This window comes from Oncorhynchus clarkii, chromosome 15, assembly GCF_045791955.1.
Source record: "Oncorhynchus clarkii lewisi isolate Uvic-CL-2024 chromosome 15, UVic_Ocla_1.0, whole genome shotgun sequence".
NCBI lineage: Eukaryota > Metazoa > Chordata > Actinopteri > Salmoniformes > Salmonidae > Oncorhynchus > Oncorhynchus clarkii.
Window position 1 is genome coordinate 16,358,075 of NC_092161.1, and position 12,946 is coordinate 16,371,020.

Sequence of the window (12,946 nt, forward strand, 5' to 3'; positions counted from 1 at the left end):
GTGTGCGCGCGCGCGCGTCTTGGCCATAGTTTGTATGCACACAATTCAGTTTAAGGTGATAATGTATGAGTGAGAGCTACTCTCGGCCAGCAGTCAATACGTCCACTCCATTCAACAATCGGGCCTTCCATTGTGCGCGCAGGGGTCCCAAGGGGGTAACCACACCCAACACCGCACGGGGGCTACCCTCGGAAAGCGGAGGGGCTCTTCAGAACTGAGCGCAGTGACACTTGTTCACACTGACAACTGGCTGGCAGGCTGAGCACTGAAAAGTCTAGGAACATGTCAGTGACCAATGCGCAAGCGGAAGTTTAACTGTTGCCCACCTTTCATTGAAACTGGACACGCTGGTTCGAAGCACTCTCTCCCTAGATGGACTCGGACTGGGAGGCAGTACTGTATGAATGGGTGCAAAATTGATATCTCTTGCACAGATCTTTCTGACGTAGACTATCCACAAGAAACCGTGAATAACGTGCTCTTTTCGAATTTAGTCTCATGGTCTAGTTTCCTATATGTTAGTCTACTGTAGAAACGTTTGGAGGAGTTAATCGACATGCATTAGAAGAGGAGAAACAACTTGCTGGGCTGGTGAACTGGACAGAAGAAGATTTCGCGAGGACACTCGCAGGGCGCGTATGGATTACATGTAAAACCAGTGTTGGTTTCGCTGCTATTTGGGGGAAAGTCATCCGAGAAGTGCATTTTCAGGAGACCATGGACAGCCTCGCTTCCGTGCTAGAGGGATTCGGTTCAGCCTGGATTGATGTTTCCCGGGACTCGAAGAGCTCACAGCCGTGGAATGGAGAGTGAAATAAGCTCTATGAAAAAATAGGCTATTTATAATATTGGTGTGAAATGTATTTATGTTCTGGGTATCATGGTTTATTTCCCCAACAATCGTAAATAAACTACTTGGAATCTAGTGATACACTTCGAATAGATACTTTTAAAAGGAGCGCTTTGGTGACACATGAATGGATCTATTGAATTAGGCTATGCACGGAATTCAACTGTCAAATGACAGTTTCAAAGACGTTTTGTTTTGTTTCCACTTTGTCGCCACTATCTCTTTAATTTCATCCATCCACCGTATCACTCCATTAACCAGGTTAGAGCCGTAGAGAAAGATAAATAAACCCCCTGTCTCTTATAGCGCGCCCACACGGGTACAGGGGTCGGGATGTGGGGTGGCCGAGGTCTCCCAATGTCTGTCACCGTGGTTGTAACTCTACTCCTGGTTATTATTGACGTTAAGGCGAGTGGAGAATACTGTCACGGTTGGCATGACACCCAGGGCACCTGGAGAGAGGGCTTCCAGTGCCCGGAGAAGTTTGATGGTGAGGATGCCATCATCTGCTGCGGGAAATGCGAGCTCCGGTACTGCTGCTCCAGCACTGAAGCACGACTGGACCAGGGGACTTGTGAAAACGACAAGCAAGCCCAGGAACCGGGCACCAACAGCAAGGAGAACAAGGATACGGACGCAGGTAAGAACTCTGTCTCTCTGTCTGGCCCAGCACGGTCAGCTTTAGGGGCCATAGCAGCTCTGCCTTAAGGCTGCAAAGCTCTCATTGTTTGCTCAAAATTATAATGTATTTTATAAATTAGATTTCATACTGGTCTAGTTGAAATTGTTTAACTTAATTGATATACACCAGCAATATTGCATTTCCAAGTAGTTGAGAGCGAGACAGAAAGTGTGGGCCTAATTGCCTAAGTTTAAATGTTAGGCTACACTGGCCCAGGACTAGAACAAATGACACAGGTCTAATTTAAGTTGGAGGTATGCGGTTCTTCATTATTTCAAACATTTCGGTATGTTCTAGTTTTTCCAAGCACTATCTCTATCTGGGATCTTAACAATCGCTTCAGTTGGCAGCGACAGCTGCAGAGGAGTTTGCCTGGCTACCCAGACTCCCTACTCCGGCCAAAACGCTACGCCACGCCCACGGATATTAGTTTCTTCTCTGTAACGAGTCTGGATCCGAGTACCCCCAACGCTTCACCAAACGTGAAAACATTCGGGGCAGTCTGATTGGTCAAGGAACCGATGGGTTGGGCCAGAGCCAGAACACACTTGTGTAAAACAGGACTTTGAAAACTCTAACCACTAGGCTACCTGCCGCCCCTACGCTCTAACCACTAGGCTACCTGCCACCCCTACGCCCTAACCACTAGGCTACCTGCCTCCATCTATTTAAGCACTTGACTCCAGCACATGCCTCAGCAGACGCTGGTTCATGCACGTCGATGTGCCCTTGAGCAAGGCACTTAACCCCAATTACTCCTGTAAATAGCTCAGGATAAGAGCATCTGCTAAATGACTAAATGTATGTTTCAATGCTCGCGCATGCAACGTGGCAGGTGAGGGTTGCATGAGTATTTCGGCTACAGAGACAGTGGACACCAGAAAGTGCCCACTCACTCACAAATGGCAAATTGTGCTGCGTTGCGTTATAAATAGCTGTGTTTGTTCTAGCTCTAACAAAAGCGCGCGCCGCAGGGAATGCAGAGCAGGAGCTCTGTCCCCATGAGGATCATGTTTGGACTTGACCGGATCTTTAGGGCAGTGGTTCGCAACGGCGCTGACAGCTCTGTTCATAAAAACAAATCGCGATATGGATCATTTCCCCGCGCTTGCGTGTTGATTTCCATCCAGAACACCTCGAGAGTGGGGATCCCTTGAGTGTTCCTGAAGTTAGCTGAGCTAAAGTGACGTCTGTTTGTCTGGTTACCTTCACATGATTTTCTGCGGCTGGCCTTTTTATGTTGCGGATGACTAGGGTGTCCATATAACCCATTGCCACGGAACGGAAGCCCCTAATAATGTCACATTGTAGCCTCATCTCAGGTTTAGTATTGATTTAGTATTAATAATTGGGTGTGATTGGAAGAACAGATGTCATAACTCTTCATAATTTGTATTGAAAGTAGATTTGCTGAAATATTTAAAGGTCTGAACTGGTATTAGGTCTTAATCTCTTGTTTCCAACATGTTTCCATCTTTTTCATAACATCAGAGTTTATAGGAAGAAAATAGAAATTACATAATTTAATTATGCAAAATGAGAGGCACATTTACTAAGACTCCAAAGTCTTGCAATGGTAATTTTTCAAAGAAAATAATAGTTGTCTAGACTTAGTCCAGATATTGAAGATATGCATCAACAGAGCATGCCTTTCTTGTAGAGTAACCTACAGTATGCTTCTCTCTTGGCATTTGTTGAAACAATCATCCCTTATCACTCCAGAAAGAGCTATTTACATTTTCATACAGTGGACAGCGGCCAAAATAACTAAAAGTATGGAGGGTTTTTCTCCCAAGAGCCAAAAAGGAAGTATTTTGTCGTGCAAGGCACCGTTTGTACATTTTATACATTGTTCATCTACAGGGCAACCTATTAATCATGAAGCAAAGATACACACAGCCACGTCAATTAATAACCCTGAGGAGGATATTATATATGCATTAAGAACAACAAACAGAGCGTAACATTCAACATTAAGGAACATGTGTGGATTTCAGGAAAGGAGAGGACCCCTGGAATTATCTTGCCGGCGAGATATTTAAACTGACACTGTTGCTGTTCAGTAGGAAATAGGTCATGGTCTCAGATTATTGATGTCGTAGTGGCTCAGCTTCTACCTCTTCTGTACTCTATCTAGACTAAATCTAGTCTAGTCAGCTGTTCAAATCAAATAACATTTTATTTGTCACGTGCTGAATACAACAGTTGTAGACTTACAAGCCCTTAACCAATAATGCAGTTTAAGAAATATAGTTAAGGAAATATTTACTAAATAAAATAAAGTAAAAAATAAAATAAAAGTAACACAATAAAATAACAATAACAATGTTAGTTGAGGTAATTTGTACATGTAGGTAGGGGTAAAGTGACTATGCATAGATAAGAAACAGTGAGTAGCGGCGGGGGGGGGGGCAATGTAAACAGTTGGGGAGGCCAATTGATTCATTGTTCAGCAGTCTTATGACTTGGTGGTAGAAGCTGTTAAGGAGCCTTTTGGACCTAGACTTGGCGCTCTGGTACCGCTTGCCATCTATGGATTGGGTGACTGGAGTTTTTGAACATTTTTGGGGCCTTCCTCTGACACCGCCTAGTATGTAGGTCCTGGATGGCAGGAAGCTTGGCCCCAGTGATGTACTGGAACTAACGCATTACCCTCTGTAGTGCCTTATGGTCGGATGCCGAGCAATTGCCATACCAGGCGGTGATGCAACCGGTCAGGATGCTCTCGATGGTGCAGCTGTAGAACTTCAGCCCCGTCAATGTTAATGGGGGCCTGTTTGGCCCTCCTTTTCCTGTAGTCCACGATCAGCTCCTTTGTTTTGCTCACATTGAGGGAGAGGTTGTTGTTCTGGCACCTCCCTAAAGGCTGTCTCATCGTTGTCGGTGATCAGGCCTACCACTGTTGTTTTGTCAGCAAACTTAATGATGGTGTTGGAGTCGTGCTCGGCCACGCAAACGTGGGTGAACAGGGAGTACAGGAGGGGACTAAGCACGCACCCTTGAGGGGCTCCAGTGTTGAGGATCAGCATGGTAGATGTGTTGCTGCTTACCATTACTACCTGGGGGCGGCCCGTCAGGAAGTTCAGGATCCAGTTGCAGAGGAAGGTGTTTAGTCCCAGAGTCCTTAGCTTAGTGATGAGCTTTGTTGGCACTATGGTGTTGAACACTGAGCTGTAGAAAATGAACAACATTCTCACATAGGTGTTCCTTTTGTCCAGGTGGGAAAGGGCAGTGTGGAGTGCGATTGAGATTGCGTCATCTGTGGATCTGTTTGGGCGGTATGCGAATTGGAGTGGGTCTAGTGTTTCTGGGATGATGGTGTGGATGTGAGTCATGACCAGCCTTTCAAAGCACTTCATGGCTATCAACGTGAGTGCTATGGGTGGTAGTCATTTACTTTACTGACTTTATTGTCCCCATGGGGAAATTTTGTTGCAGTGTACACGTTTAAAGGGCCATTTAAATACAAAACAAATGGACAGTACAACTTTCATAACAGTTACAGTTGAAGTCGGAAGTTTACATACACCTTAGCCAAATACATTTAAACTCAGTTTTTCACAATTCCTGACATTTAATCCTAGTAAAAATTCCCTGTCTTAAGTCAGTTAGGATCACCACTTTATTTTCAGAATGTGAAATGTCAGAATAATAGTAGAGAGAATGATTCAAACACACCTGGCTGGGTGGTGCCAGAATAACAACCTCTCCCTCAACGTCACCAAGACTAAGGAGATGATTGTGGACTACAGGAAAAGGAGCACCGAGCACGTCCCCATTCTCATCAACGGGGCTGTAGTGGAGCAGGTTGAGAGCTTCAAATTCCTTGGTGTCCACATCAACAACAAACTAGAATGGTCCAAACACACCAAGACAGTCGTGGTGTTTATACTTGCGTACTATTGTTTGTACAGATAAACGTGGTACCTTCAGGCGTTTGGAAATTGCTGCCAAGGATGAACCAGACTTGTGGAGGTCTACAGTTCTTGGCTGATTTCTTTTGATTTTCCTATGATGTCAAGCAAAGAGGTACTGCGTTTGAAGGTAGGCCTTGAAATACATCCACAGGTACACCTCCAATTGACTCAAATGATGTCAATTAGCCTATCAGAAGCTTCTAAAGCCATGACATAATTTTCTGGAATTTTCCAAGCTGTTTAAAGTCAACGTAGTGTATGTAAACTTCTGACCCACTGGAATTGTGATGCAGTGAATTATAAGTGAAATACTCTGTCTGGAAACAATTGTTGGAAAAATTACTTCGGTCATGCACAAAGTAGGTGCCCTAATCGACTTGCCAAAACTATAGTTTGTTAACAAGAAATTTGTGGAGTGGTTGAGACACGAGTTTTAATGACTCCAACCTAAGTGTATGTAAACTTCCGACTTCAACTGTACGTACCATTAAAAAGAGTCTAGCCTGCTGGCCTTACTGGGTCGATGGGAACATTAGCCCCAAGCATTTTGGAGGGATATCACACCTGGCACAAATGATTGTTTAGTTCAGTTTTTCCTGCCGAGGGGTGCCCTATACCTGCGTTCAGAGGGGAGTAGTTCAAAGTCCGGGTACAGGGGGTGGCTTGGGTGTAAAATTATTTTGTGAGCCTCGTGGAGGGCCCTGACCTTAAAGATCTCAACCAGGCCAAGTACCTTGCTTGCTGTGGTGATAATCCTTCTCTGTATATTTCTCTGGCTGACAGTGGCATTTCCAAACAACAAACATTTAGGCAGGTTACCTTCACTTTTTTGGGCACAGGGACTATGGTGGTCTGCTTGAAACATTGCAGACTCGGTCAGGGAGAGGTTGAAAATGTCAGGGAAGTCACTTTCCAGTTGGTCTGTTGTCCCAGAATTACAGTAATCTAATGGCCAACTGGGCACACACAGAAAGATAGATGTAGTGTACATTAGAGCCCCACTGCAAGGTTGGCCTTTATAATACTGAAAATATGGATGGAATTAGGCCTGTAATGTGGCCTGTTTCACTACTCCCAACCAGCCACCGTTAATGCCACTCTCAATATGTCTTAATGCTGCCTCTATACAGTTTAAGTGACTATGTTGTCTTGAAGGGCCTGGCGTTATGTGGATTTATATATGGGAAAAGAGCAAAAGTACCCACATAACAAATTCTGTCTGCATAACTTTGGTATGAGACAGAATCCCCCTCACACAGACATAAATACAGATCAAACACACACACACACACACACACACACACACAGAGAGAGAGGGGTGCAGGGTCGGCGGGGGAGGGGGGTGGTGGGGTCACAGCTGGGCGTGCAGAATTATAACAGATGAAAACAAAGTTGATAAGTATTAATGAGGGCCTGGGGCCCCCTGGGGACACGCCACTAGTCCACCTCTGTCTATCCCTTTCTTCCTCTCCTTTTGTCTCTCCATCTTTTCTCTTTTGTCTCATTGTCTCACTCTACCTCTCCTTCACTCACGTGGGAGATTTGGGTTTGTGGGCGAGGTTGAAACACGTGATTGTAAAAGTTCTTGGTTTAAACTCTAGACAACCTGGTTTCCTCATGGTGGTTGAATCGTAGTCTTTCAACTTTACTCATTCAAGCAACGAGTGTATTTTCCAAAATCATGTCAAATGTCTTGATGGCAGAAAATAAATCACTTCATCATGTTGCTGTTGTACTGTGTTCAGTTTGTTTTCTCTGAGGGCGTAAGTGGTTATGGTCTGAGGAAGTTCTGTCCTCGCTCTGCTCTACTTGTTATAGAGAGAATGAGCCTGCTGCTTGATTCCTATCGTACTGTCATTCCTGTCATACTGTATATTTGATAATGAGAGAAAGAGAACAGACCCATTTTTTGTTGAAAATCCATGTGTTATCGTCAGATCACTGACAATACCTTTCTCTCTCTCTCTCTCTCTCTTCAGTACCCATCTACGTTCCCTTCCTGATCGTGGGCTCTGTATTTGTGGCCTTTGTCCTGGTGGGTTCCGTTGTTGCCGTGTGCTGCTGCCGCTGTCTCCGCCCCAAACAGGAACTGTCTTCAGGGGGTGGGGGAGGAAGCGGTTCTGGTGGCGGCCGTCTCCTTGAGACCATTCCCATGATGGCCAGCGTGGGCACGTCTCGCGGTTCCTCCTCCCGCCAATCAAGCACAGCCACGTCATCCAGTTCCTCTGCCCCTCCTGCCCAGGTGCCTCGCCCGGCCCCCCAGCCCATGATGCGCACCCAGGCCTCTTGCTGTCTGCCTACAGATGCCAGTGTCTTCGTCAACATGCCCACCAACTTCTCTGTGCTCAACTGCCAGCAGGCCACCCAGATCATGCCCCACCAGGGACAGTTCATCCACCCCCAGTACATCGGCTACGCCACCCACCACATGTCCCCGCCCCAGGGCGTCTACCTGGACCCCACCCAGGGGGGCTACAGACAGCTGCAGTCCCCCTACCCCCCACCCACCAGTGTGGCCAGTGTCACCAGTGAGCAGAAGTACCCTCCAGTAACAGTTTGAGGAAGGGGCCATTTTGGTGACTGTGTGTCTCAGACCGTGTGAGGACTTTGTGGAACTCTGCCAGAAAACCTTACAGAGGTTGCGTGAGAAACCTTATGGGGACATTGGGAGCTCGCCAGCTTGGAGAGAGAATGATATGGACTCTGGCTCACACAGAGGACTCGTAAAACCCAAGCTGGGATCTGTGCCTAACCAGCCACAGTGTGTTGCGTGCGTGTCTGTCCTACATCCCACTGGGCACACACCGGTTGAATCAACAATGTTTCCACATTATTTCAATGAAATGACGTTGAACCAACGTGGAATAGATGTTGAATTGACTTCTGTGCCTAGTGGGATGTGTGTGATATTACGTTGCCTCAGGGTAATCATTCTGACTGAGTCAACCTCACCCCAAGATGGAGTATGTGAGGACAAGAAAGGGGTACATCTTTCTGGATGTCCTCATTCAAGAAAACACAATCACATAGAGGGGTCAAGCTACTCACCATGGCCAACGTCTCTCAGCATACAGTGGCTTGCGAAAGTATTCAACCCTTTGACATTTTTCCTATTTTGTTGCAATCTGGAATTAAAATGGATTTGTATAATTTCATTTACACAACATGCCTACCGCCTTGAAGATGCAAAATAATTGTTATTGTGAAACAAACAAGAAATAAGACAAAAAAAATGAAAACTTGAGCGTGCATAACTATTCATCCCCCAAAAGTCAATACTTTATAGAGCCACCTTTTGCAGCAATTACAGCTGCAAGTCTCTTGGGGTATGTCTCTATAAGCTTGGCACATCTAGCCACTGGGACTTTTGCCAACTCTTCAAGGCAAACTTCTCCAGCTCCTTCAAGTTGGATGGGTTCCGCTGGTGGACAGCAATCTTTAAGTCATACCACAGATTCTCAATTGGATTGAGGTCTGGGCTTTGACTAGGCCATTCCAAGACATTTAAATGTTTCCCCTTAAACCACTTGAGTGTTGCTTTAGCAGTATGCTCAGGGTCATTGTTCTGCTGGAAGGTGAACCTCTGTCCCAGTCTCAAAGCTCTGGAAAACTGAAACAGGTTTCCCTCAAGGATTTCCCTGTATTAGCGCCATCCATCATTCCTTCAATTCTGACCAGTTTCCCAGTCCCTGCCGATGAAAAACATCCCCCACAGCATGACGCTTCCACCACGCTTCAATGTGGGGATGTGGTTCTCGGGGTGATGAGAAGTGTTGGGTTTGCGCCAGACATAGTGTTTTCCTTGACGGCCTGAAAGCTCAATTATAGTCTCATCTGACCAGAGTACCTTCTTCCATATGTTTGGGGAGTCTCCCACATGCCTTTTGACAAACACCAAACGTGTTTGCTTATTTTTTTCTTTAAGCAATGGCTTTTTTTCTGGCCACTCTTCTGTAAAGCCCAGCTCTGTGGAGTGTGTGGCTTAAAGTGGTCCTATGGACAGATACTCCAATCTACGCTGTGGAGCTTTGCAGCTCCTTCAGGGTTATCTTTGGTCTCTTTGTTGCCTCTGATTAATGCCCTCCTTGCCTGGTCGGTGAGTTTTGGTGGGCGGCCCTCTCTTGGCAGGTTTGTTGTGGTGCTATATTCTTTCCATTTTTTAATAATGGATTTAATGGTGCTCTGTGGGATGTCAAATCAAATCAAATGTATTTGTCACATACACATGGTTAGCAGATGTTAATGCGAGTGTAGCGAAATGCTTGTGCTTTTAGTTCTGACAATGCAGTAATAACCAACGAGTAATCTAACCTAACAATTCCACAACTACTACCTTATACACACAAGTGTAAAGGGATAAAGAATATGTACATAAAGATATATGAATGAGTGATTGTACAGAACAGCATAGGCAAGATGCAGTAGATTGTATCGAGTACAGTATATACATATGAGATGAGTAATGTAGGGTATGTAAACAAAGTGGCATAGTTTAAAGTGACTAGTGATACATATATTACATAAAGTTGCAGTAGATGATATAGAGTACAGTATATACATATACATATGATATGAGTAATGTAGGGTATGTAAACATTATATTAAGTAGCATTGTTTAAAGTGGCTAGTTATATATTTTACATCAATTTCCATCAATTCCCATTATTAAAGTGGCTGGAGTTGAGTCAGTGTGTTGGCAGCAGCCACTCAACGTTAGTGGTGGCTGTTTAACTGTCTGATGGCCTTGAGATAGAAGCTGTTTTTCAGTCTCTCGGTCCCTGCTTTGATGCACCTGTACTGACCTCGCCTTCTGGATGATAGCGGGGTGAACAGGCAGTGGCTTGGGTGGTTGTTGTGGTTGTTGTTGTTCAAAGTTTCAGATATTTTTGTATAACCCAACCCTGATCTGTACTTCTCCACAACTTTGTCCCTGACCTGTTTGGAGAGCTCCTTGGTCTTCATGGTACCGCTTGCTTGGTGGTGCCCCTTGCTTAGTGGTGTTGCAGACTCTGGGGCGTATATATATATATATATATAGGTGTATATATATATATATATATATATATATATATATATATTGAGATCATGGAACAGATCATGTGACACTTAGATTGCACACAGGTGGACTTGAACTAATTCTGTGACTTCTGAAGGTAATTGTTTGCACCAGATCTTATTTAGGGGCTTCACACCACTTTCTCGTTTTTTATTTTTTATAATTTTTTTAAACAAGTTATATTTTTCATTTCACTTTACCAATTTGGACTATTTTGTGTATGTTCATTACATGAAATCCAAATAAAAATACATTTAAATTACAGGTTGTAATGCAACAAAATAGGAAAAACGCCAAGGGGGATGAATACTTTTGCAAGGCACTGTACATTTGTGTGTTTAACATCTTGAAGTTTGTCCATGTAGTATCTGTTGTATGTGTAAATGAGGGAATGTGTGTATGTACAGTACAGGTTGTGAGGTGCTGTGTCCAGTGTGTGTACTGTATGTGAATAGTGAATATATGAAGAGTTTATTTCCAAAACGTTATACCAACCAATTTTTCATGTTTAAAAAAAAAATCAGAAATGATTGCTTATGGGTACCTTCATGTGTGTGTAAAATATTACTGTTGTCAGATTTTTTATAATAGATTTTAGATGCAAATGAAAATGTGTTTTTTTTTCTTCAAAATGCTATGTATCTATTGTTTTGCTGGAATGGAATGTTGGTGTACTGTTTATTTGACTAATGTGGTTGTCTCATCTAGCTATCTTAAGATGAATGCACTAAATGTAAGTCGCTCTGGATAAGAGCATCAGCTAAATGACTAAAATGTAAAAGTTTTACATACAGATATTATCGTATTGATTTATTTAGTATTTTTTTTATATTGATGTCACAAGTGTATAATTTCTAGTTTTCTTGTAATATGTGACTGTGTAAAAACTAACTACTTATTTCTCTCAGAGTGAGGTGGATCTATAGCATTTTGCAACAAAAAAAACAATTCTCTGTCTCTCTGAAATGAAACCATTAAGTAATAGATGTCAAACAAATACATCTGTCATTGAACAAGCCCATGCCATGGTTAGATAGTGAAAAACACAGCACTCTCGTTCATCATTTCTTTGAACAATAAAAGCTAATTTACTAACATTTCTGAAAATGGTTAGCGTTTTGGAATAAAACTCTTTAAATGTACAGTATGTGCTGTGTGAGCAATATGTGGTGCTGAATGGCTCTATGTTAACAGAGGTACTGTGAGTGTATGTGTGTGAGGATGTGTGCTGTGTAATGGGAAATGCAGGTGGTGGGATGTGAAAAGCAGTCCCTCTCTCCCTGCAGACCGGTTAAAGTCCAATGAAGTGAACACAGGACACAGACTGTGACGCCCGCCCCCCCCACACACACACACACACCGCTGCCCTGAGCAGAAATACACACACACACCCCTGCCCTGAGCAGAAATACACATACACACACCCCTGCCCTGAGCAGAAATACACACACACTGCTGCCCTGAGCAGAAATACACACACACACACTGCTGCCCTGAGCAGAAATACACACACACACACACTGCTGCCCTGAGCAGAAATGCACACACACACACTCGTGCCCTGAGCAAAAATACACACACACACACACACACACACACACACACACACACACACACACACACACACACACACACACACACACCCCTGCCCTGAGCAGAAATAAACACACACACACCGCTGCCCTGAGCAGAAATACACACACACACACACACACGAAAATACACAAACACTCACACAAGGATTTGGAAATAAATGTGCCCAAAAGGTGAAAGGAGGTGTGAGACTGAACAGGAGTGCCGTGCTTTCTCCCTGTGTAGCTGTGATCGGCAGCCTTCTGAAGACTGCAGAGTTAATAATGCAGTCAAACTGTTCCCCTTCACTAAGCCTCCCTCCTGTGAAAGAAGTGTGTGTGTATGTCCCTCTGTGCAAACTGAAGGTAGACTGGAGTTTTGTTGGAAGGTTTCAGGGTATTTCCAACATTTTGAGTCCATTCTTTTCACCTCAGCAGGGATAGAAAAATACCTACAAAGTCACAACTGCCAGTCACATTGGGTGTCTGGTCTTAAAGGGGCCTTTTGGACTCTGGAACCCCTCCTGTTTTAGAACTGGTTCTGTACACACAACTCAGCCCTAAGTGCCAGTTCATCAAATTGCAGAAGTGCATAAATGTCCCAAAGCAGACTAATCTGACTGCGTGTGTCGTGGATTTCAAGCACAATGTCTGTATGATCAGCTGTGCGTGTGTGTGTGTGTGTGTGTGTACGTGTATCCTGAGGTTGAATGTGTACCTGCTCCGTGTGCCATTTTTCAGAAGAATTATAATAAATAAATATGAAACAGAGTCTAAACTCTCATGGAGTCATATGTCCATTCTGCCTGAAGTTCAACTGCTACCATTTAGCACGTTTCTAGAATAAGAAAAACACACATTGCTGAGGTT

The 12,946-nt window shown here is 44.1% G+C and overlaps 1 protein-coding gene across 1 annotated transcript; it reads left to right on the forward strand.

Annotated features, from left to right (window-relative positions):
• Window positions 1-210: 210 nt before the first annotated feature.
• LOC139366965 (protein shisa-2-like) lies at window positions 211-8,640 on the forward strand. The gene is made up of 2 exons (XM_071104774.1): window positions 211-1,490; window positions 7,429-8,640. Exons 1-2 carry the CDS (start codon window positions 1,184-1,186, stop codon window positions 8,007-8,009), a joined length of 888 nt encoding a protein of 295 aa, XP_070960875.1. The 5' UTR covers window positions 211-1,183; the 3' UTR covers window positions 8,010-8,640.
• Window positions 8,641-12,946: the final 4,306 nt, after the last annotated feature.